This window comes from Saccharomyces mikatae, assembly GCF_947241705.1.
Source record: "Saccharomyces mikatae IFO 1815 strain IFO1815 genome assembly, chromosome: 16".
In the NCBI taxonomy this organism is placed as follows: Eukaryota; Fungi; Ascomycota; class Saccharomycetes; order Saccharomycetales; family Saccharomycetaceae; genus Saccharomyces; species Saccharomyces mikatae.
In genome coordinates, this window is record NC_079271.1 from 60739 (window position 1) to 85910 (window position 25172).

General features: G+C 37.7%; 11 protein-coding genes across 11 annotated transcripts; 8 read left to right on the forward strand and 3 right to left on the reverse strand.

The window, feature by feature from the left end:
• Positions 1-148: 148 nt before the first annotated feature.
• SMKI16G0140 (uncharacterized protein) lies at positions 149-640 on the forward strand (the record flags this gene model as incomplete). The annotated part of the gene is made up of 1 exon (XM_056226054.1): positions 149-640. The coding sequence occupies one exon, from the start codon at positions 149-151 to the stop codon at positions 638-640; it is 492 nt and encodes a 163-aa protein (XP_056079810.1).
• A 226-nt stretch (positions 641-866) lies between these two features.
• On the forward strand, positions 867-1568 carry EFG1 (Efg1p; the record flags this gene model as incomplete). The annotated part of the gene is made up of 1 exon (XM_056226055.1): positions 867-1568. One exon carries the CDS (start codon positions 867-869, stop codon positions 1566-1568), a length of 702 nt encoding a protein of 233 aa, XP_056079811.1.
• Positions 1569-1668: 100 nt separating this feature from the next.
• On the reverse strand, positions 1669-7572 carry SLH1 (RNA helicase; the record flags this gene model as incomplete). Its single annotated transcript, XM_056226056.1, has 1 exon — positions 1669-7572. One exon carries the CDS (start codon positions 7570-7572, stop codon positions 1669-1671), a length of 5904 nt encoding a protein of 1967 aa, XP_056079812.1.
• A 295-nt stretch (positions 7573-7867) lies between these two features.
• On the reverse strand, positions 7868-12037 carry YTA7 (chromatin segregase YTA7; the record flags this gene model as incomplete). Its single annotated transcript, XM_056226057.1, has 1 exon — positions 7868-12037. One exon carries the CDS (start codon positions 12035-12037, stop codon positions 7868-7870), a length of 4170 nt encoding a protein of 1389 aa, XP_056079813.1.
• A 712-nt stretch (positions 12038-12749) lies between these two features.
• On the forward strand, positions 12750-13346 carry HUA1 (Hua1p; the record flags this gene model as incomplete). The annotated part of the gene is made up of 1 exon (XM_056226058.1): positions 12750-13346. One exon carries the CDS (start codon positions 12750-12752, stop codon positions 13344-13346), a length of 597 nt encoding a protein of 198 aa, XP_056079814.1.
• Positions 13347-13660: 314 nt separating this feature from the next.
• FOL2 (GTP cyclohydrolase I) lies at positions 13661-14392 on the forward strand (the record flags this gene model as incomplete). Its single annotated transcript, XM_056226059.1, has 1 exon — positions 13661-14392. The coding sequence occupies one exon, from the start codon at positions 13661-13663 to the stop codon at positions 14390-14392; it is 732 nt and encodes a 243-aa protein (XP_056079815.1).
• A 255-nt stretch (positions 14393-14647) lies between these two features.
• Positions 14648-16765, reverse strand: SMKI16G0190 (uncharacterized protein; the record flags this gene model as incomplete). Its single annotated transcript, XM_056226060.1, has 1 exon — positions 14648-16765. The coding sequence occupies one exon, from the start codon at positions 16763-16765 to the stop codon at positions 14648-14650; it is 2118 nt and encodes a 705-aa protein (XP_056079816.1).
• Positions 16766-17559: 794 nt separating this feature from the next.
• Positions 17560-19815, forward strand: MES1 (methionine--tRNA ligase MES1; the record flags this gene model as incomplete). The annotated part of the gene is made up of 1 exon (XM_056226061.1): positions 17560-19815. The coding sequence occupies one exon, from the start codon at positions 17560-17562 to the stop codon at positions 19813-19815; it is 2256 nt and encodes a 751-aa protein (XP_056079817.1).
• A 348-nt stretch (positions 19816-20163) lies between these two features.
• On the forward strand, positions 20164-21438 carry SAY1 (steryl deacetylase; the record flags this gene model as incomplete). The annotated part of the gene is made up of 1 exon (XM_056226062.1): positions 20164-21438. One exon carries the CDS (start codon positions 20164-20166, stop codon positions 21436-21438), a length of 1275 nt encoding a protein of 424 aa, XP_056079818.1.
• A 204-nt stretch (positions 21439-21642) lies between these two features.
• Positions 21643-22428, forward strand: BUD32 (serine/threonine protein kinase BUD32; the record flags this gene model as incomplete). The annotated part of the gene is made up of 1 exon (XM_056226063.1): positions 21643-22428. The coding sequence occupies one exon, from the start codon at positions 21643-21645 to the stop codon at positions 22426-22428; it is 786 nt and encodes a 261-aa protein (XP_056079819.1).
• A 210-nt stretch (positions 22429-22638) lies between these two features.
• On the forward strand, positions 22639-25080 carry APL6 (AP-3 complex subunit beta; the record flags this gene model as incomplete). The annotated part of the gene is made up of 1 exon (XM_056226065.1): positions 22639-25080. One exon carries the CDS (start codon positions 22639-22641, stop codon positions 25078-25080), a length of 2442 nt encoding a protein of 813 aa, XP_056079820.1.
• Positions 25081-25172: the final 92 nt, after the last annotated feature.

The following is a 25172-nucleotide window of genomic DNA, read 5'->3' on the forward strand; positions in this document are numbered from 1 at the left end:
CTTTGTGACGCACACAAAAGTATGACGCTGTCCTTAGTCCTTTTAGTGTTAGTAATATTCTGCGAGAAGTTATTTAAAGTGAAATCTAAAATCTGAAATCGCAATTAAACAAAAGATGGCACATACCTAAAAGTCAGAGAAGGTTAAAATGGTTGACCATTTATCAAGAGTGAATTTACGCTCTTCCTCCTTAACTGCCCCAATTCTCGAAGCTGTTCAAGAAGCTGAGCCTTTTGAAGAAGCTACTTTTTCTAACTTGCAAAAGATACACCCTTTAACAGAAAACTCAACCTGTAACGGCTATGCTCTATATGATGTAGATGGAAATTTGAAACCCATGAAAGATACATTCGGTAGAAATATATGTACACCCGACAATTCGAACCCAACAAGAGCAAGAGACGAAAGACCATTGGACACAATACGCGGATTTGAGTACTCTATTACAAAAGACCCCCGCTGGTTACAAGAACTGGAAACATTTAAATATGGGTTTAAAGCCAGACCCGGATTTTCTGCCATTAATCGAGACTCGCAAGCTTCAGTAAATTTATCTCAATTGGAAGAGAAAGTTATAGAAAATCAAAAAAAAGAAAAGAAAAATCATATAACATGGGTTTCTCGGTTACTTTGCGGGTGAACTACATAGACAATATGAAAAAATAGGTAAATGAGCTCTTGATGTTTAAATTCATATATTCCTTATTTTAATTTCTATGGACCTGTCCGGGCACGTAGAAAAACAGATTTAAAAAATTTTCATGCTCATCTCATCGCTTTGATTAAATAACTTACATCCACATATATCTATTGCAACTCAATTTCAAAACTTACATATCATTGAGGTAGACATAATTAAGGAAAGCATGGCGAAATTTCAGAGGAAAAGAAGTAAGGCTCTTGGGTCATCTCTAGAGATGTCCCAGATAATGGATGCAGGCGCAAACAAAATTAAAAGAAGAATAAGAGATTTAGAAAGATTACTAAAAAAGAAAAAGGATATATTGCCCTCCACTGTGATAATAGAAAAAGAAAGAAATTTGCAAGCTTTACGGTTAGAATTGCAGAATAACGAACTCAAGAATAAAATCAAAGCCAATGCTAAAAAATATCATATGGTGAGATTCTTTGAAAAGAAAAAAGGATTAAGAAAATATCACAGATTACTAAAGAAAATAAATGAATCTGGAACAGAAGATAAGGATCTACAGGAAAAATTGAGGGCCACTAAAATTGAACTATGTTACGTGATAAATTTTCCCAAAACTGAGAAGTACATAGCATTATACCCAAATGATACACCATCTACAGACCCAAAGGGTGTAGAATTGACGAATATCAGAAGAGAACAATTTTTAAAGTTAGTAGCTAAAAAAATGGATGAAAACGCTCTACAGGTATCCTTTGAAGAAATTCTAATGGGTAAGAAATTGGATGAAGATTCTATTGGATTAACATTATCACCAAAAGAAGACCATAAGGATGAATCACACGCATCATCGATAAAGGACAGAAAAGAGCTGGAACAAGTCGAGGGACAAGATGAAAAAGATGACTTTTTTGAATAAAAGTGTAAAATGTTCATGTATAGATTATATACTAGGATGTACATTAGGTACATATTAGCTTTTATTTCTAACAAAGTAACCGTTTTTTGTTTTTTTTTTCCTAAGACATTAATTTATGGCTTAAATCGTAACGTAATCTTAAAGCATCATTAATAAGGGCAAACTGCAATTCTTCTCCACGGATTTCTTCAGGAATAAAAAGATCACAATGTATGACCACTTCTTTATTCATTTTCTTAGGTTGACATCTTTTGATCATTAACAGTTCGTCACCCTTGTATCCAATTAAGAACCATAATTCTTTTTGCATTTTAGGAAATTTGTTACAATATACTTCAAACCCTTTATTATGCATATTTGAAGAGTGCTTACTGTAAAATGTTAACACACTGTTATCTTCCTGTTTTTTAAACTTAATAGTGTCCAAAACTGGCAGTCTTTGACAAACGCTAACAAACTTTTTCTTTATATTTTCGTCTTCTATCATTCCTGAGGTTAATCGATTGAAAATACTCATTAATTTCTTAGAGCCAAGTCTTCCTATTTCCTCTAAGGTTAACATATTTTTTTTACTTTTCTGTGACGATACTTCCATGAAACCTTGCTCGTTGAAAGAGTAATCTTTAAATCTTTTGAGTTGTAATCCAGGCAGTACAGTAACAGGATCATCTTCATACCAATACCCTTGTTTAATGCATTGCATCATTTTTATCATTGTCAAAACTGTATGAAAGTATCCCAGCTCACTAGCAACATCAATATAAGCCTGTAGAATACGTAAAGATTGATCCAAAACTGATACCGTATCCTGGATGTAGTCCGCAATCGGCAAATCTACACGGCTTAAGTGAGCCTGCAGTAATAAAAATGTCTTTACATGTGGATCCCACATTGGTAATTCGAATTCATCGATGAAGGTGCTTTCAACAGAGTATCTTAATTGCTGTGACATTTCTTCGTTCATGATAATTTCACCACCTCTTACAGGTAATTCATTATATTCAATAGCCAGTGATAACCATCTCATTATTTCTTGGAAAGTCGCGTGGTCATGTATCTGTTTCAATAATTGACGTATTGTTAAATGCGAAATATAGTAGTATGATGATATACTTAAGAACGGCGTAGCAACAATGTCATTCCCATGTAATGAAACGCATTGAGATTCTTGTAAATTCTCTAATGTACTGTCTATCAAAGAGCTCAAGTGTTCACTGACGCCTGCAGTGCTAGTATCATCCTCAATATTATAGTACGTTGGATTATGATGCGCTCTACGGAACAAAAATGTCCAGCTCAAAAAATCTAAGGCTTCTTGTTTATTGCTTATACTACCAGATGTTATTTCTGCACCTAAATGATCATCTAGTACCTTATGCAAAGAAGATTCAACAGGGAAACCAACGTTGAGGAAATGCTTATAAAACATTTTCTTGGATTCTTTTGTATAAACTATGGCGGTACCTGTAGTATCATAGGCTGGTCTACCAGCTCTTCCCATCATTTGAAGAATATCTGTTAAATCCATGTCTCTATATCCTTCAATCTTTGCATCAAAAAATTGCGTACCTTTAATAATAACCAAATGAGCAGGTAAGTTAACACCCCACGCTAAGGTTGATGTGGCTATTAAAATCTGAATCTTGTTTTTCTGGAATAACTGATGAGAAATAGAACGATCCTTTTGCACTAAACCAGCATGATGTAACCCAATACCAAACTGTAATGATAGCTTCAGAGTGTCATCAGTAATTTGTGATAAATAATACTGCAATTCTTCCTCATCATCTATATTCAAAAATCTACGTGGATTATCTTCCATCCCACATAAATGAATTAAGTCTAAGGCTGTCAGCCTAGTTTGTCTACGCGATGCAACAAAGATTAAAGCTGGCTTGTCTGGTGAGTGTTGTTTGATGGCCATGAACACTGGCTTATTCATTGTTTTCATCAAGGGACAGAATGCCAAGTTATCAGGAAATCCATCGATATACATTTTCAGTGGGACTGGACGAACGCTTGAAGGAAAGTTATATAGGCCATGATCTTTAACTCCTAACCAACCAGCCATATCGTAGGCGTTGGAAACAGCCGTTGACATACCGAGCAATCTAACAGGTTGCTTCGTTTGAGAGGAAATGTAATTCATACGACTTACAATCATTTCCAAGATAGGACCACGATCACTTGCCAACAAATGAATTTCATCCATAATAATCAATGACACATCTTGTACAAATTTACGTGTTTGCCAGTTACGAGAGATACCATCAAACTTTTCTGGTGTTGTAATAACAATGGTGGCATCATGAACGTCTTTTGGGTCAGGTAGAGAGTCACCAGTCAACTCTACAACTCTATCACCAGTGACCGGTGTAATCTTTTTCCTCCAGTCATCAACCCTTTCACGCACTAACGCTTTCATTGGTGCTATATAGACAATCTTTTTACCAGGAAATGTTTTGAATGCATGCCATATAGCTAGTTCTGCCACAATCGTTTTACCGGAACCTGTGGGCGACCCAATAAAAGCATTTTCATTGGTATTGTAAAGGGTATAAAATGTCATTGTCTGCATGGGATTGAAATACTTGAAAGGATAAATTGATTCAATTAAAGAATTCTGAAGTGCAGATGTAGGTAAGGGACGTAACTTCAACAATTTAGTTTGTAATGTCTCATTGAATGGTCTGATTAAATGTTGGAAAGAGATAGCATGGGTCGACTCACAACCAATCCAAGTATCTGACAAAATTTTCACAATAACCTGTGGTGGTAACGGATCAGACAGCGGAATCATGAAGTCCATTTCATGTTCGTTGTTCAACTGCCTTCTATTCAAGATAAACTTTTCAAAATGGAGGATTTGTGACTTGTCTGATTCTTCAACAAAGACCCAAAAGAACTGTGCATCACCATGTATCCGTGAATCCCATACAAAGTTGGGATCCAATGTGACATGTATCCTCATCACATTTGTTGTAATCGGAAAAATCTCAGCTTCAATATTAATTTTTGGGAATCTACTCAGTACTCTATACAACTTAGATCCCGCCCTCTTATTATGCACCAACTCTCCGAGTTCTTCTGGCTCTAATTCCAAAAGATGATCCATCGATGGTTTCGTATCCTTAATACGTCTGAAAATATTTTCAGGCAAATCAAACTGACACAGAGGATGGTCAAAAGCCCAGAGTCTCTTTTCAATAGATTTACAAATGTTTAGCATAACATTTGAAAATTTGCCCCATCTTCTGTTGACACCTATCAAAAACAAAGCTCTACAAATCCTTACAGAATTTTGAGCAACATAATTTGAATCCGATGATAGGGCTGAGTCAAAAATTCTACTCTGAGAAATATACGCCTGCAATAACACATTTGCTTTACCTTGAGGAGTATCAAGCTGGCTCCCAATCTGGCATTCAACAGATTCTTCAGAAAGTCTGGCCAATTCCTTCGATTCTTCTTCTCTGAATTTTATACCGTCGAATTCACTGCTCATACTAATCATAGTTAATATATCAGCTTCAGTGGCCCTGGGATCGCACATTTGATTAAATATTTCGACAGACTCGTTTAAAAGATAAAAATCCGAAGACACTCTGCCCAAGTCTTTTGAAATAAAATGCATTGACATTTCGTCAAAGACAATCATTTGAAGAGCGTGCAATCGCCTAGCAGCAACTATAATCATTTTCCTTCTTCGTTCATATAGTTGCGGGTCATTTGCAATTTCCTCCCAATCAATACCGTAAGTAAACGGATTCTTTCTCATACGAACAAACATGTATGTGTAACCGAGCCACTCAATTGCTTCATCTACGTTAGTTACACTTCCGAGCGAAATTTCTGCATTTAGGTTATCTACTAATTTGGAGCCAAATCTGGATTCAATAGGATGTTGTTGAGTAATTAAAGAAACGTAATGGTCCAAGCGATCACTAGAAGTGCACAAAATACCTGTACCATTTGCGGAACCGAAACCAGGTCTACCACCCCTACCAAAAATTTGAATAACATCAGAAATACCTAGATCTATAAATCCACCTTTCTTAGCGTCATACACCTGCGTACCTTTGATAATAACACAGTCCGCTGGTAAATTAACACCCCATGCTAACGTTGCAGTGCAGCAGAGGACTTTAATAGCACCATCTTTGAACATTTTTTCGGTAAGGTTTCTATCCGAACGAGCCATACCCGCATGGTGGATACCAAACCCAAATTGAAAAATCTCTTTCATGTCTTTGTCTCTATTTTTTACTAGGTGTCTAGAATACTTATCCTTTAATACTGGATCAGGTGCAAAAAAGTCAACCTCATGATTAGCTTCTGCTAGTTTGATAAAACCTCTTGCACTTTTGACGGTTTCTTTTCTTGAATGTACAAATACCATTACCTGGTATCCTCTTTGAATCATTTCACTTAGTTTATCATAAGCTACTTTATCGATATTTTCTTTACTTTGCTTACTACCTGCTTTTCCTCTGCATCCTAAAAGTTGTTGCTCTAGAGGTTTTGGACGGAATGATTGATCAAAGTAAAACATACCAATTTGTCTATTTACCCCCAAAAAATCTGCCACATCCATAAAATTAGGTAGTGTGGCAGATAGACCGATAATACGAATCATTGATTGAGAACTCTCAACTTGTCTCAAGGTACGCGCAACTAAAGTTTCGATGACTGAACCTCTATCTTCGTGTAATAAATGAACTTCATCAATAATGAGCAGCTTGACCTTCGAAACCAAATCGTTGTCACCGTTAGCTTTACGAGTCACAACATCCCATTTTTCAGGAGTTGTAACAATAACTTGAGTCGCTAAGATTTCGGCCTTTGTTAGTTGCATATCACCTGTTAGCTCCCTTACTTGAATATTAAAGGGTGCTAATTTCTTACTAAACTTGTCGACGATTTCCGCAGCGAGTGCTTTTAAAGGAGCAACATAAATAACCTTAAAATCGTCATACTGTATATCAACCTCGTTTTCCCCATTAATCACGGAGAACTGTTTTATCGTGTTTATCACTGTAAGTAGCGCAATGTCTGTTTTACCTGCACCAGTAGGTGCACAGATCAACATGTTTTCATTTGTTTTATAAGCTACTGGATACACCAGAGATTGTATTTGATTTAAAGTTTCATAGGGGAATACAGTCTTACAGAAATGATCTAAATCCCCTATTTTCAGTAATTTTGTATACAAGTAATTTTTTGTAGAATCCTGGTCTGCTGCCGGGATTATAATTTCTTCATGAGTTTGATACGACATCCTTGTTGTCCCTACTGGCAAAGTGAATTTTTGGCCCGCAAAAGCCATAGCAGTAGTTGACCCTGCTTCATATTTTCTGAAGACATGTGGGTACTTGATTATTTTTGCGGCTGGATTTAACTTCTGATTCCTGGCATTTTCTGCATTTTGTAAAACCTGGTCTCTTATGTCTTGTTGAGTCAGGAAATCTGGTGTTGATTTCACAGCATTTGCGATTAACAGAATCGTTGTTTCTATTGGTGTGGCAACAATTATCCTTCTATGCTGAAGTAACAAAGAGACAAGGTCTATATTCCCTGTTCCTAAAAAATCCAAGAGCTCCTTCTCTAACTCTTGCTTTTGATGCTTGTAAACCATTTGCAGCGCTGTTTCCAATAGGACATTACTGCTTAATGTTGTGGAAGCTTTGTCAATTAGGTTTCCAATTTTTTTATAAACTGCTACTGCGTTTTCTTTCTTATATGAGTCAATTACAGATTGCAGTTGGACGAATGAAATATTTTGAAACTCATCGAATATGTCATCCCAGTCATTTCTATCCTGAGAAAGGACAGTCAGCTCTGACTTTTGATTTTTTTCACTGTTATTCACTTTCTTAAGCTCATTATCGAAATCTGGTAGACAAATTTTCGATCTATCCAACTGAAAGGTCTGCGATGCATCAATCATAGATTGCATTGCAATCATAAACGATTTCGACGAATCTGAAGAATATGCAGTCGACATCTTGAACCAAGTATTGGTGGCTTGATTTTATTTCTTTATATCTTAATGACGTTAGAATGCTTATAAACATTAACTGTTCTACTATATAATCTTCTACCCATACATAGCGCTAGGTATTTGGACATTACCCGAAGCGAATATTAGAAGGATATCAGCTAAGAGAGATAGTATCTTGGAGTGCAACATATGATCTATATGAAACGTAAAAACTAATCCGTTTCTTCATAGAAGAAGTTGCTTACTTATACGTATGACCTATTGGGCCGTAACTATATACATAAAAATTACAGATTGCTCATTCAGATAGAAATTTCATTATTTTACCAACAGTGTCGGTTTTGTCCCATGCAGATCTACTTTTCCATATTATTTTTGCAACAGACGAATGAACATCTTCTAACTGTGAGACCGTAAAGTCTTGACAGTATTCAATTAAGCGTTTAGAAACTTTTTCTATTTGTTCGGAGGTTAAAAAAACATCCCTGTTGTCTTCATTACTTTGTTCGGGTTTTGTAACGTCTTTTGGTATCGAATTAGGTTGACTTTCTTTTTCACCTTTATTTGAAGAATCTGATACACCAGCTGTAGTTCTATTTAAGGGCAAAGTTTCTCTCATTTGCTTTGCATTGCCTACCTTAGTTATTGTTTCACTGGATTTTTCTTTAACATGCGATTGTAAGGGAGAATCGTTCTCCTTTTGTTGATTTCCGGATCTTTTATCATCATTAGAAGGTGCACCTGATGTGCAGGTTGACTGGATCAATTCTGTGGAAAGATCTCTGTACGCAACACTATCCTTTGTAGAAAGGGACTCTTCCTTACTTATTGTGGGAGAAACCACTGCAGATTCTTGATATCTATATATATCAGTATCGATTGGCTGAGGGACTTTACTATTGCTAACAACTGAAGCTGTGTCAGCAGCGGCCTGGAGTTGTAGCTGCAGTTGGCTACCAGCAGCTACACCAACTTCATTGACTTCATTTTCCTTTAACCTAGGTTCCTCTGGTATAATTTCTTGTTTTCCTTGTGAGGCCTTCAATTCAACTACAACTCTTTTTTCTTCATCTTGCAAAAAAAGTTCCTGTCTTTCCAAATCTCTTTGACGAGTAGCTTTACATTCCTGGATAAAATCTGGGGTAGAAATCTCTTCAATACCCATTTGTGCATTGGCAAACATCTCAGATGCTTTGATTATACGTTCTCTGTCACCTATAGTATTAGCATCCCTGTATATTAATTCGATGTCTTTCAAAAACTGCTTTGGTTCTGAATAATAACCATTCCATAGTCTCTCTTCGACGATATCCAAATCCATGTTAAAAAATCTTCGCCCTGTGGAAACCTCCAAAATCATGTTCTTATCCTTTATATAGGCAGGTTGCCAATTAGGATCATTGTTCGTTTCCGGTTCAAATAAATGAACCAGAAAGGCATCGTCAATAGGTGGTTTTCTAAATCTCTTGTACCTGTTTTTGAAAAGATCCATCAATCCCGAAAGTTTGATTTTCAACACGTTTTTTAATCTCATATCTTGATGTTGGAATGACTTCAACTTTCTTCTTAGTAGCTCTTTTTTAGATAATGGTTCACCATTGTCATCAAAATTGGTCAGCGTTGCACTTGAACTTACTTTCTGTAATTCAGGTAGAGGCTTGACTCTTCTCTTCTTCATGGGAATATTGCTTGGCTTCGTTTTTAATAGCTTTATTAAATTTGAGAAGTACTCTGTTACATTTGCTATGGATGGTTTGTGCAGTTGAAAAGTATTTCTAGCAAAAGAAAAATCCGACAAAATACCGTTCCTAACTTCGGATATATCAAGATCTTCAGCCAGACATAAGAGAATAATTTTCTCATTACTTCGTAAAGATCTGAATAAGCCTGATAAGACTAAAATAACATTTTCTGGGATAGTGTTGATCCAAATGTCTAAATTAGGAATGAATACAACTGAAGGTTGTCTTTTCTTTGCCTCCATAAAACTTTGTACCACAGCAGCCTCAATAGTCCTAGAACTCTCAGACACTAAAGAAGCTAGATCCAGGTTTTGGACGTTGAAGCCTTCTAGATAATTTAAAATCGCAGCTCCCACATATTGCTGACCATTTCCCTTAGGTCCGTTAATTAATAATCGGGGCTTACATATTTGTGATTCGACCATCGACTCGAAAAACTCGTATGACCTGAAATAGGACGTATCCTCACTTTCTTTATATCTGTTTTCCTCTTCCTCTTTTCCGCTGTAATCTTCATAATCAATAAAATCTTGAAGCAGTGATGAATTTCTCTGAAAATCTGCATCGTCCATGTTAAGCATATAGTTCAACCTTTTTTTCAAAATATTGACTTGATCTGATAGCAAAGGTTTAATTAGTTCAGGTAGAGGCTGAGGAGAGCTCCCGGTAGATCTTGCAGAAGATGGAACAATCTTTTTCAAAGCTAACATGAAATCGCTAACTTTGACTTTTATTTTGGAAGGATCTACTAAAAGCTTATCATTGGATCTATAAATTTGGGGGAAACTTCTTTGTATACTTATCAGCGCAGCTTCAGTGCATAAGGACCTTAGATCTGCACCACCATAACCTTTAGTCAAGAAAGCTAATTTATCAATGAAGTTTATGGACAATGGTGCACTCCATTTTCTGGTCTGAATTTGCAAAATTTTAGAACGTGCTTTAACATCAGGTAACGGAAAGTAAAATTCTCTATCAAATCGACCAGGCCTTCTTAAAGCGGGATCGACTGCGTCAGGTCGATTAGTGGCACCAATGACAATTACTTGGCCTCTGTTGTCCATACCATCCATCAACGCTAACAATGTGGACACGATACTAGCATGAATTTGTTCTTGTTTCGAGCTTCTCACAGGCGCTAATCCGTCGATTTCATCGAAAAAAATAATTGAGGGTTGATGTTTCTTGGCTTCTTCGAATAATAGACGAAGTTGTCTTTCAGCTTCACCAACCCATTTGGATAAGATATCAGCGCCTTTGCGCATAAAAAATGTGATCTTTCTTTCGTCAGAGGAGCAACTTGCTGCCAACGCTCTGGCCATTAGTGTTTTACCAGTGCCTGGAGGGCCATGGAAAAGAACACCTCGCGGAGGTGTGATGTTGAAATTTTGATATAATTCTGGGTATAATAGTGGCAAGGCCACCATTTCCTTTAATTGATCAATGTAATTGTCTAGACCGCCTATATCGTCAAAATCTATATTCATGTCAACGCCTAATGGGTCTAGATCTGCAATTTCTGGTTTTTTCTTCTTCTTTTTTGAAATGTTCTCTTTTTTCACTTTAGGTGCAACACCAAGGGGTAATATTTCATCATCAGAAGAATCAGAATCCAATATCAATTTATTGTTGCTATTATTATTGAATGCAGATGGTACTTGATTGTAAAAGTTCGTATTCCTGCCAAAAATTGTAGTAACGTCATTACCACCAAACGGTCCCCCTGTGGGGAAAAGCCTCCTTGTTGGACCAGAATTCTGACTAGCGTTCCATCCACCGCGACCACGCCGTGCAGGCGATGGGTTATGAAAAGAATGTGCATTGTTATTTTTATCTATGAATTCCTCTGCGCTGGTAGCGGTTAGAGGTGGTGGTAATTTATAGTTTACTGGTTTAGTTCTTTCACGAAGAAATCTTTTTTCCTTGATAGGACTATCCTCTTGTAGTTCCCTAATTTCATCCGCTAACGTTAACGCTTCATTTTCGTTATTTTCATACTCGCCATCATTTTCTTCATTTGAAGTACGTGTATGCCTTGTCCGACTTCTTAAAGTTCTTACTGGCGGTGGAGTTTCCGGGTGACGTGAGGATCTTGTCCTCCGAGAATTTGCCCTTTTCAGACGTTTGGCAGAGTGGCTTATTCTATTCCCTTCTTCGTCTTCCTCATCATATTCTTCATCATCATCAGGGTCTGGCACTATGAATTTCCTATCAGCCGCTCTGCGCCGGCGATTATTGTCTCTTGAGTCTTCATCCAAGTATTCATCCTCAAATTCGTCCGCTTCCTCTTCCTCTTCATCATCCTCAACATCTTCTTCGTGAAAACTTTCGTCATCTTCATCAGGATCATGGATTCTTTTCTTTCTCAGATTTCTTTCATTAGGAATCTCCTTATTTATTCTGGTGTTTTTATGCGGTAATACTACATCATCGTCATCGTCATCTTCATCTTCATCTTCATCTTTATGAGTATGCTCATCATTTCCATCACTAGCATCCTCAACGGGCTTTTTTTCCTTGTTCTCAGTCTGATTGTTGTCCATAATCTGGTCGTCTTCCAAAAAATCAAACACTTTTTCAATTTCTGCGTAGTTTATTTTTCTAAGAGAACGAGACGTCGTATGGATTATACCATTTTCATCTTTAATTTGTGTTTCATAGCCGATCTCTGCGCTATTTGTTTCTTCAGCATCACTACCGCGTCTATTCCTTAAATTTCGTGTCATATTCCTTTTATTCTACCTGTGAGTAAATGGCGAGAAGAGAGAAATAGACCGTCGAAACTTTGTTCTGTGAACGTTAGAAATAACAATTGATGATACGGGGTGGGCAAGATCCTTCAGACGCTGTGTTTTATTCCATAGAGCCCACGCAGTTCCTTTTCTGCTCCTTTTCGTCTCAATAGTGCTCTTTGCTACCACTTTGTCCTTTTTCGCACACACGGCCGTACAAAATAACAGGCCCATACGTGCTCAGTGATAATCATTAAATTTTATACACATAAAAAAAATATCAGCGGCTAATATCTTAGCAAGCCCAGCTGGAATCGATAAAATCATACACATAAGTAGATTGAACTATCTGGTGGCAATAACGGCCTTCTCAAAACACTTTCAGGTCACAGCATTACATTCAAATCGACATAATGAAAGCATGCTTGGTTTGGCACGCCCCTCCTATTTTCTCCTATCTGCTTATCTGATGCTCTTGCATCACAAGAGTGCATTCTCCATGGCTTAATCACCTCTTTCCATTTATTTTTCTCTTTCCCTTTCTCATATAGGGAAGAGAACAAAATATACGAATATATCGTGTTTTACGGAACACCCTTCGCCTCTTTCTTTCCATAGTGTAACTTTCACCCAGGGAATAAGAGCTTCAAATCGAGAACTAAACAGTGTCAAATATACTCATACAGCAAGTATAGGCGATAGCATAATGTCTAGAGACCCACACGATGATGAACTGCCGAGCTATGAGGAGGTGATCAAAGAAGAGGAGAGATTGCAAGGCCAACCACCACGACCACCGAGACCGATATCCAGCGCAACCCAGAGGCCCCAACAGAGGCCCCAACAGAGGCCCTCGACCGTGCCATCTGCGTCTTCGTCCCATACGCATGGTCGCGTTCATTCTCATACGCCTTCGAGTTCCTATGTCCGCCCTCCACCGAAACCACAGCAGAATCCAAGCTTGCCATGGACATACCCTTCTGGGTTTTACTGTTCTAAATGTGGAAATACCGGCTACAAAATGAAGAATGGACGATCTTGTAAATCGTGTTGGAGAAGATTTGCACCTCAAAACAACATAGTTGCTGCACCAACATATTACACAAACTACACGATGCCCGTATACACTAGCGCATGGCAGGGTAACCGGCCATTGTGCGTTCAACCGGGAGACCCTCGCCTTGGAGGCATCTTATGTGGAGAATGTAGAGGGTCTGGACGTACCAGGTTTCTATTAGATGAAGATATATGTCCTCTGTGCCACGGTGTAGGCAGAATTATAACCCAACCTCAACGCTATTAAACATGAAAATAGGATCTGGATGACCCGGTACGGCCTTAGCAGGAAACCTGTGTCGTTCGCCGAAAATAAAAAAGACCGAAGAACTGTGTGAAGAAAAGCGTTATAGCTCCTAATTTTCAAACCTGTCTAAATACTTATCACATAATCGAACTGATTTGCTTCTCTTTAACTCCTTGCATTTATTTGTACCGCGCTAATCTTTTTAATTGACACGGTATCCGTTCATAACATACTGTACAAGCTCATCTTTAGTCGTGAGTGTGTGTGCGCGTGACTCATTCTTTCGTAAAACCAACACTTTTAATCATTCCAAAATGCACAACATCCAATTAGTCCAAGAAATAGAGAGACATGAAACCCCGTTAAACATTAGACCCACCTCTCCATACACCTTAAATCCCCCTGTCGAGAGAGATGGCTTTTCTTGGCCAAGTGTAGGAACAAGACAACGTGCTGATGAAACAGAAGAGGAGGAAAAGGAGCGAATTCAACGTATTTCAGGCGCAATTAAGACCATTTTGACTGAACTAGGTGAAGATGTCAATAGAGAAGGTCTACTAGATACCCCACAAAGATATGCTAAGGCCATGCTTTATTTCACTAAAGGTTATCAAACGAACATTATGGATGATGTTATAAAGAATGCCGTCTTTGAAGAAGACCATGATGAAATGGTTATTGTTCGTGATATTGAAATTTACTCACTATGTGAGCATCATTTGGTGCCCTTTTTTGGAAAAGTTCACATTGGTTATATCCCAAACAAGAAAGTCATTGGGTTAAGTAAGTTGGCGAGACTGGCAGAAATGTATGCAAGAAGACTCCAAGTTCAAGAAAGACTCACAAAGCAAATTGCAATGGCGTTGAGTGATATCCTGAAGCCATTAGGTGTTGCTGTTGTTATGGAAGCTTCTCATATGTGCATGGTTTCAAGAGGCATTCAAAAAACAGGATCTTCCACTGTAACTTCTTGTATGCTTGGAGGATTTAGGGCTCATAAGACAAGAGAAGAATTTTTAACCCTTTTAGGAAGAAGAAGTATTTGAAGGAAATCCGAGTATAATTCGCAGTATATCATGTATGTATTAAATAAATGAATAGAGATATACAGAATCAACTTTGTTCGAGCGATCTTCATTGAAAAGCGATGCGCGATTAAGCTTTTTCTCCTAACAATTTTAAGTATATATCCAGTGCTATTTTTCAGAACAGCATAGCACTAAGCGACTCATACGCACGCGGTAGAAATGATTAGATTAGTAAGCAGATAAATACAATTATGCTAATGTTATAGAGCTGGGTTATAAAATATTCAGATGTTTAATCCCTGCATGAGATAACTTTTCCCGAGTAATTTCTAACTCCGGAATAGGCAAGCTATATCTGACAGTTTGCGAATCTGGCTGCTTCGCATCTCTTTCCACGTGAATACTGGTAAATAGGCCTCCAGATGTTATTGGATAAGAGTTGCACTGGTCATCATTTTCCAAGGTCTCTAGCTTTTGTTGTTTTGTAATGACACCCGGAATGACAATATCACCGACTTTTATTCCCAAGTCTTTACTCAACTGAGCGTTGTTCAGTACGTTTTCCACTGGTATAATATCTGACCAATTTCTTTTGTTCATGAAACATGAATCTTTACGTTTATGTGTTCCATCCACTTCCTTGGTAAAAATTGGTAATGCATCTTCATCTGTCTCTGCATCGAAATGATGCAAGCGGCATCTTTTTTGCAATAAAGTGGCCATTGCATCGGGTGGTGGGGTGTTTACAATGGCGCTCGCAATGATATTGAACATCAACCTCACATCTTTAGTTGGTTGTTCGATAATACTGGCGTTTTCCTTTTCCTTCTCCTCAGACATGATAAGATGGTGTCTATGAGTTTTTGCCCTGAACCTTCCAACGGATGCTAAATGTACGTCGCCTGATAAGATCGTAATTCTGACACCATATTTAGCTCCGATGTCTTGCAGTTTCATTACTAAGTAATTTCTTTCTTTTTTATGGTGTCTTGCGCACCAATGGTCATTTAGGTCATCCAAAAGTTCTACATCCCCATTAAATTCGTTAACAAAGCCACTAGCAAATATCCCCTTTTTAGATAGATATTTTATTGGAGCCAATAGCTTTGAGGTGAAAAGCCATTCTAACCACACCAACCTTGGGTATGCAATGGGAATACCCAACATCACCAATAAATGCCCACCGGTCAAGTTTTTTACTTCGTTCTCAACACGCTCCCAGATTAAAGAATAACTCCTCCCTGATAAAATCTCGTGTAGCTTTCTTTCGGTTCTACAATCCAAACCCAGCATCGCCATTTTCGGGCCCAACCAAGAGAATATTGAATGAGACCTTTCACCAATGTAGGCACTTCCTTTTTCGTTACCCAATATCCATTGTTTGCTTTTTAGATATGCAAAATCATCGCCATCCTGCTTGGAAGCACTAACGTGATGCTGGAAGATCATGTAGTATCTATAAGCCATTCTTCCCACTGTCACGAAATTCTCAGTCTTCATAAAGGAATCGTTGTAGGAACCATACCCATCAATAATATCATGGTCGTCCCAGATATTGATGGCTGGAATACAAGCTAAGGATTTGACAAAGCATTTTTGAGTTGTCTTAGACTTTGGTGTGGAACCGTACCAGTGACCATAACCATACCAGTTTAAATAGTGTTCTAAGTAGAACTCTCTGATTTGCTCTTTGGTCTCTTCAGTGGTTCGAGTGTTATACTTCTTGATAGGATCCTTGGTATCCAACCAGTCTTTGAAATTAGGCGCGTGCAGTTTGATATTATCAGAGTAAATTTGGTCACCACCACCGAGAATGGCATGGTAATGGATGTATTGATGCTTTTTGAGAACGTCATACCATAAAGAACCCTTGAATTTGGATGTATCTACGCTCAATGAGAACCCGTTACATGAATATGAAATAACGTTTGAGTTTTGAGTGAAAGAGGGTATGAAGAACCTATAATGTGGTTCCATCGCGCCGTTGACAGAATACTTCACCATTTGCTCATGTTTTGACATCGGTAATCTAATTTCGTACCTGTAAAACCATATATCGTCACCTTGTAGATCGTCCTTACGGATAAGTTTATATTCGAACGATGCTTCACTGATTTCAATGTCTTCATCACCAGAGGGCAATGAGGGGCCCAATTGATAGGTCATTTTTGGGGCACTGTTACTACCTCTGACTATCATCAGGATAGACCCCTCATAAGTTTTTTCTTCAAAATCCATATTAATGAGCCTCAATATGGGACCGCAAATCACACCAGACTTTGGAATCGGCGATGTTTCGGAACAGTCATCACAACCAGTGACATCGTCTTTATAAAGAACCTCTGGGTTCCAATTGTCGAACCAGTTTGTAGTATCCATATTACTAGTCATACTTGTATAAATTGAGTACTTCCAATCTGCTGAACCAAGATATCCTTTTGAACTCTTTTAGGAGTATGAATCCCCTCACCGTACCTCTGGCAGTTACTTTTACTTCTTGCTAATGGACCCTTCACAATGCAGCCGTGCCGATAAAATTATCATCCTGTGATTACCCGACTTTTGGATTTTCTTTTTTTATCTGAGAGGAAAAAAGAAAAATATTATACTTGACTTTGAAACCTTCTAGGTCAGTAGTGTTGATTGACTTTAAACACAACATTAAACAGTCCTATAAATGAACAAAAACTAAGCGCATCCACTTAGATCCAATGGAGTTGATTTTACAAACGGCAGAAAAGTGAAGTATGGTAGAAATGCTGAAATAATAGTAGCGACAGGCGATAAAGAAAAAATTTCCATAAGGGATTAAAAGTACACGGCACTCAATATTTTAGCGTAATACTATTCTATTTGGAAAATATTCAACCAAAATTCTGTTAAGAACGTTAGTACGACAATAATGGTGTATTCAGATGACGTGTTAACTTTTCATACTGGTGCTCGTTAGCCGCCGAAATGATAAAACATTGCCCGGATTATCAGTCACTTCTTCACAGTATCACAGGATACGAAGGAATTCAGAGGCAGAAAAAATTTCTGTACGCAACTTATCGAGAGAGAGAGGAAAGGAAGAAAAAATGACTGACTAATACTTCTCGATGTTAACAATTGTTTGCTTGCAAATATGTATCTTGGTGGAGAAATAAGAAGTAAAAAAAAAAGAGGGGGAACTTAAAATAAGTATGTCTTTTCAAATTTCCTTCGATAAATCGAAAAAACATCCTTCTCATTTGCAGTTGGCAAACAATCTAAAGATTGCTCTAGCGCTCGAATTTGCAAGCAAAAATTTGAAGCTTGTGGTTGACGATGATAAGACTACCATAGAATTACGCAGCACAAAAGAAGAGTTCGTCTTGTTCGATGCCAATGCTATCTTGAGATATTCCATGGACGATTTTGAAGATCAAGCTTCTGACAAGTACCAATTTGCATTGGCATCTCTACAGAACCTGTTATACCATGTAGAACTGCCTCAACAACACGTCGAGGTTTTGACAAATAAGGCGATTGAAAACTACTTGGCTGAGTTGAAAGAACCATTGACTGCTACAGATTTGATTTTATTTGCTAACATTTATGCCCTAGATTCTTCCCTCGTTCTATCTAAGTTTCCAGAGTTACCAGCTAAAGTACACAATGCTATAAAATTGGCTCAAAAACATATTCCGCGTGATTCCTCTTCCTTCAAAAATACTGGTGCAGTGAAAATCCAGTCCAATTTAACCGTCAAGCCAAAGGATGCCGAAATTCTGCCCAAGCCAAACGAAAGAAACATCTTGATCACTTCGGCCTTACCTTATGTCAATAATGTTCCACATTTAGGTAATATTGTTGGAAGTGTTCTTTCTGCCGATATTTTTGCACGTTACTGTAAAGGACGTAACTACAATGCTTTGTTTATTTGCGGTACAGATGAATATGGTACTGCTACCGAAACCAAAGCTTTGGAGGAAGGTGTGACACCAAGAGAATTATGTAACAAATACCATAAAATTCACAGTGATGTTTACAAGTGGTTCCAAATTGGATTTGATTATTTCGGTAGAACGACTACTGATAAGCAAACAGAGATTGCTCAAGACATTTTCATGAAACTGAATTCGAACGGTTACCTAGAAGAACAATCTATGAAACAATTGTACTGTCCAGTCCATAACTCCTATCTGGCAGATCGTTATGTAGAGGGTGAATGTCCAAAATGTCATTATGATGATGCACGTGGTGATCAATGTGATAAGTGTGGTACTTTATTAGACCCATTTGAATTAATCAATCCACGCTGTAAATTGGATGATGCTTCCCCAGAACCCAAATATTCAGATCATATCTTTTTGTCATTGGATAAATTAGAGACCCAGATTTCTGAATGGGTTGGAAAGTCTTCGGAAGAAGGTAACTGGTCGAAGAATTCAAAAACTATTACACAATCATGGTTGAAAGACGGTTTGAAACCACGTTGTATTACGAGAGATTTAGTTTGGGGTACACCAGTGCCTTTAGAAAAATATAAAGATAAGGTTTTGTACGTTTGGTTTGACGCCACTATTGGTTACGTTTCTATCACTGCAAACTACACTAAAGAATGGAAGAAATGGTGGAAGAATCCCGAGCATGTTTCATTGTACCAATTCATGGGTAAAGACAATGTTCCTTTCCATACTGTTGTTTTCCCTGGTTCTCAATTGGGTACAGAAGAGGACTGGACTATGTTACACCACTTGAACACCACAGAATACCTACAATACGAAAACGGTAAGTTTTCTAAAAGTAGGGGTGTCGGTGTCTTCGGTAACAATGCTCAAGACTCAGGCATTTCTCCAAGTGTTTGGAGATACTACTTGGCATCTGTGAGACCTGAATCTAGTGATTCTCATTTCTCTTGGGACGACTTTGTTGCTAGAAATAACAGTGAATTGTTGGCTAACTTGGGTAATTTTGTTAATAGGCTAATCAAGTTCGTCAATGCCAAATACAACGGTGTTGTTCCAAAATTTGACCCCAAGAAGATTTCCAATTACGATGCTTTGGTCAAAGATATCAATGAGATTTTATCCAGTTACGTTAAAGAAATGGAGCTTGGTCATGAAAGACGTGGTTTGGAGATTGCTATGTCACTGAGTGCCCGTGGTAACCAATTTTTGCAAGAAAATAAGCTAGATAATACTTTATTCTCACAATCTCCCGAAAAATCTGATGCTGTTGTCGCAGTTGGTTTGAATATCATTTATGCCGTCAGCTCTATCATCACACCTTTTATGCCAGAAATTGGTGAAAAAATAAACAAAATGTTGAACGCCCCAGCCTTGAAAATTGATGATAGATTTAATTTGGCTATCCTGGAAGGTCACAACATCAATAAGGCAGAATACTTGTTCCAACGTATCGATGAAAAGAAAATTGATGAATGGAGAGCTAAATATGGTGGTCAACAAGTGTAAAATTAGTTAGAAGCATTTTTTTTCTCGTATGTTCTCGTTTTCGTTTTTAAAGACGGTGAAAGTTTTAATCAATATATAGATTCTATTTTGATATATTACAAGTTTTAGCAACCCTCATTGATTACTTTTCTAACTTTTCTTAAGGTTAATTGATTGTGTGATGTTGAGTTGGGGGAATCTGTGGTTTCTTGATGAATTATTTCTTTCTTTGTATAAGTACTATTTACTAGATTGACGCTATAAATGTAAGCCATTGAGGGAAAAAAACGAAACTAGAAATTAGAATACCTTACGCCGCATGAAATAAAAACAAGGCATATGCCAAAAGAAGAGGTTTTCCAAAAGAAAATGGCTGCTAACTCTGATGTTGACTCTAAAGCTGTATACTGTCGACTCCAGGAAAATAAAATTATCAACGTTATATCGAGCGACTGTGTTGATCTAAATGATGTGACTTTCCAATGGAGCGCCATACATATACATTTGTTCCACGGATTAAAATTTGTTGCCCTATTGCTTACAGTAGTACCTGTATGTATAATCTTTGGCTCTATAAAGATTATTGTTCAACGCCGACGTAGGTTTTGCCTTGATCATGTGAACAGAATTTTTTTAAGACAAAGTTCCTGGATTCTCGATGAAAGTATTTGTCAATACGTGCTTAATCCTTTGTTTGTTTGTTTATACCCTTCTACTTTTTCTGATCCGACTTATGTCAAATATGAGGTTTCAGTAGAGGATCAGGAATCTCCAGAGAATACTATTTTCCAAGATCGTCGACTAAAGGCACCTACCGTAGTGGATACAAAGTTTTACCAATATGTTATGCCAGAGGGATTTAATCCCACCATAGATCCAGTTTTAGTGTTTTATCACGGGGGTGGTTATGCCCTTAAATTGACCCCAACATCGCTGTCATTTTTGAACAATATGCGAAACGCTTTCCCTAAGATGGCTATCCTTGTTCCAGATTATACAGTTACAGCTACCGATGACCAGTCGAAGAAGTATCCACTACAAATTTTACAGAATGTGGCCATTTTTGATTATGTCGTCAATACTATGGGTTGCAAGAATGTGGTGATTATGGGAGATTCCGCTGGTGGTAATGCAGTTTTAAACATTGTTTTGTATTTGAGAAAGTGTCACAGGAAAATCTATCCAAGAAAAGTCATCGCCATAAGTCCCTGGGCCAATGCCACTTTTTTTCATGAAGGAGAAAAGGAATACATGCAACAAAAACAGGAATGGGATGGCCTATGTTTGAAGAGCCATTCGATGTTTGGGAGAATGTTTGTGGGGAGCAACCCAGACATTGATTTCACTCGTGATCCTTTTGTGAACATTGAAAAGAACTTCGATACAAAAGCATGGCAAGATATTTTGGAAAAGTGCTCCGTGATGATTACCTACGGTAGTGACGAGTTGTTGAGCTTTCAAAATAAGATCCTGGCAAAAAAAATGATCGAAGCTAGTGAGGGATTCGATTACTTTACCTCTGAAAATGTACTACTCGAACATCAAGGTTACCACACGGGACCTATATTAAACTATTCTCGTAATATGGATCGATGGACAAGCATACCATCTATCGCTCGAATCCTCAAGTTTATGCAATCCTAAATCTATCAACGCCTCATATTTAAACCATTCTATATATGTATAAATATGTGTGTGAATACGTAGCTCCGTTCTGATTTTCCACTATAGCAAACAAGATTTAAAAAATCGTCCGACGCATCAACGGCTAAAGAACAAATATAATCTTGGTCATGAACAAGTAAGTGATAAAGAAGACGACAAAAAAGGGCAGGAGCCTCGCCCGTTATGACGCAAGAATTCATTGATAAAGTATCCTCGTACTTGACACAAGATGTAGACATTGTACCTATTTCGCAGGGTGCAGAGGCCATTGTTTTCTCAACCACTACTCACCCATATCTCCCAAAAACAAAGGGCTCTCATGAAAAATATATCATCAAATATAGGCCACCAAAGCGTTATAGACATCCCCAAATAGATCAGACGTTAACAAAACATCGTACCTTGAATGAATCGCGTTTGTTGGCTAAGCTGTACTTGATTCCAGGACTATATGTGCCGCAATTAATAGCGTGTGATCCGTACAATGGGTTCATTTGGCTAGAGTTTCTTGGAGAAGATCTTCCTGGGGGGTATGGTTTTAGTAATCTCAAGAACTTTTTGTGGATGCACGATCAAGACCCATATAATGATCTTGTGGCAGCTACGCTACGCAAGGTGGGCCGCCAAATTGGGTTGTTGCATTGGAATGATTACTGTCATGGCGATTTGACAAGCTCCAACATTGTTCTAGTGCGAGATGGCGCCACATGGGCGCCTCATCTGATTGACTTTGGTCTAGGTTCAGTATCAAATCTAGTCGAAGATAAAGGGGTCGATTTATACGTATTGGAGAGAGCTATTCTAAGCACACACTCAAAACATGCTGAAAAGTATAATATTTGGATCATGGAGGGGTTTGAAGAGGCCTATAATGAACAAGGTACTAAAGGTGCAAAGAAACTGAAAGAAGTTATGAAAAGATTTCAAGAAGTCAGATTGCGTGGTCGTAAAAGAAGCATGCTGGGTTGAGTTACATCTGAGTACACTGTTTATATATCTCAATACGTTGTATATTCATAATCTGTAATAACCTTTATCTTTTTAGATACACACTATCAAAGCGAGTCCGAGCTATTGGAGTTTCGACAAATTGGAACAAATCACTTTTGCAGAACCATATATATAGGAAAAACAACGGAAACCAAAAAGAGCAAACTATCGAAAAGCAGACGATTAGCAATGGTAGACTCAATTAATCGTATTGCATCGGCATTAGATACTGCCAAAGTGATAACTAGGGAAGCTGCCGCGGTAGCCACCTCCAAGCTCGGTGAATCCTCTTATACTTATTATTCTCAAAATATTAATCCTCAGCAGTTGGCCACCTTGTTAAACTCTAGGAATTCTAGAGAAGTTAGAGATGCCATGAAGAGAATTATATCTATAATGGCTTCTGATGATGACTCTATTGATGTTCAATTATATTTTGCTGATGTGGTGAAGAATATCACCACTAATGACATTAAAGTGAAAAGACTTATTCACCTATATTTACTTCGATTTGCTGAAAATGACCCAAATTTGACCTTACTATCCATTAATTCTCTTCAAAAATCATTGTCTGATTCAAATCCCGAATTGAGATGCTTTGCTTTGAGTGCTCTCTCTGATATGAAGATGACATCGTTAGCACCTATCATTTTACACACTGTTAAGAAATTAGTTACGGATCCATCTGCAATGGTTCGTGGTGAAGTTGCGTTGGCCATTATCAAATTGTATAGAGCTGGAAAGAATGAGTACCATGAAGAACTATTGGATATCCTGAAAGAGTTGATGGCAGATACGGATCCTAAGGTGATATCCTGTACTGTCCTGGCTTTCAAAGAATGTTATGCCGATCACTTAGAACTACTGCATGGGCATTTTCGTAGGTACTGTAAAGTAATTAGGCAGCTAGATTCATGGTCACAATCATATTTGATCGAATTGTTGATCAAATATTGTAAACAATTCTTACCAAAACCCACAGTGGTTGATAGGTCGTCAGAAGATTCTCCGAGAAGCTGTCCTTTACCAGATAATTATAATGAGATTGAGTACCCACTTTACGACGTGGTTAATCATCCTGATTTAGACTTATTTTTACAGAGTCTGAATCGTCTAATTTACAGTTCCAACCCTGCAGTGATTCTAGCGTCTTGTAATGCACTATATCAATTGGCCTCACCATTGCAGATGAAAAATACCAAATTTATTGAAGCATTGGTCAAGACAGTTTCCACGACGACAAATCAAGGTAACAAAGAAATCCTTTTGCAAGCAGTTCATTTTTTATCAACCTTAGACCAAACTTTATCTTTACCATACATCAAAAAATTCTACATTTTACCCAAAGACTCCATTGTTGCATCTGTTTGGAAGATCCAGATTCTGTCGACGTTAATAAATGAATCAAATGTTAAGGAAATATTCAAGGAACTGAAATATTATGTAGCCAGCGCTCATCTTCCGGAAAAGGTTGTTATTTTGGCAGTCAAATCATTGTCTCAATGTGGTCAATTGTCTACCAGTTGGGAATCTCATGTAATGAAGTGGCTGATTGATCATATGGAATCCCACAACTTGTCGGCTTCTGTCCTAGACGCATACGTGAATGTTATTAGGATGCTGGTACAAAAGAACCCCACAAAACATTTACGCATTATCTTTAAACTAGCTGATTTATTAACAGCACAAAGGAGTTTGGCCGATAATGCACGTGCAGGTATTGTTTGGCTATTCGGTGAAATCGCATCGATTGAATTCAAGATATGCCCGGACGTTTTGAGGAAGCTAATTCCGATGTTTTCCGATGAGGGTCCGGAAACAAGATGTCAAATTTTAGTGTTATCAGCAAAACTTCTCTCTTATGACATTGATAATTTCAAGCAAGAACAAATTGCTGCAAGCGATGAATCTAGCGATGAGAAAAATTACCAGAATCATTACGATTTTAGCAGTTCAAGAATCTCAAAAATGTATGAAGCGGTTCTTTACTTGGCAAAGTATGATGACGAGTTTGATATTAGAGATAGAGCAAGGATGATTTCTTCCCTTTTCGATTCAGGAAAATACGAAATTGTGTCGTTGTTATTACAAGCACCCAAACCTTCAGCGAGGAATAACGATTTTATCATCTCTGCGAGGCTGGAAGTACATGCTCAAGAAGTTAAAGATTTCTTTAAAATGCTTCCTTGGAACACAGAGATTACTGGTATTGCTGAAACAGACAACGATGTTAGGAAGGGTGTAGAATTGAAAGACTATAACAAATATAAAAAAAGTTTTTCATCTCAGTCTTTTATTAGCAACAACTCAGCAAGATCATTTACATCCAATTCCAATTCAAATTTAAGGGGGGTCAATGATAGTAATGGCAGTAGCGTCTCCGGAAAAGGTAACATAAACACCGTAACTTCTCATAATGGGAAGAAATATCGTTTGCAAAGTTTGGACGAATTTTTTTCTGACATACCAGAAAGAAAAAGTAAATCAAAGAAAATTATAAGAGTGGAGGAAGAAAGTAGTGACGATAATGAAGATGAATCGGAAGAGAGTAGTGATGAAGATGAATCGGACGATGATGAGTATAGCGATTCCTCATCTTTGGGAACATCTTCTTCACATCTGGAGCTATAATTATCTAAATATAGTACTATATAAACATGTATACTTATAGAAATAGATGTAGGAATGTGTCTTCCAGGAGATGTACAAGTTTGAGATAGAAA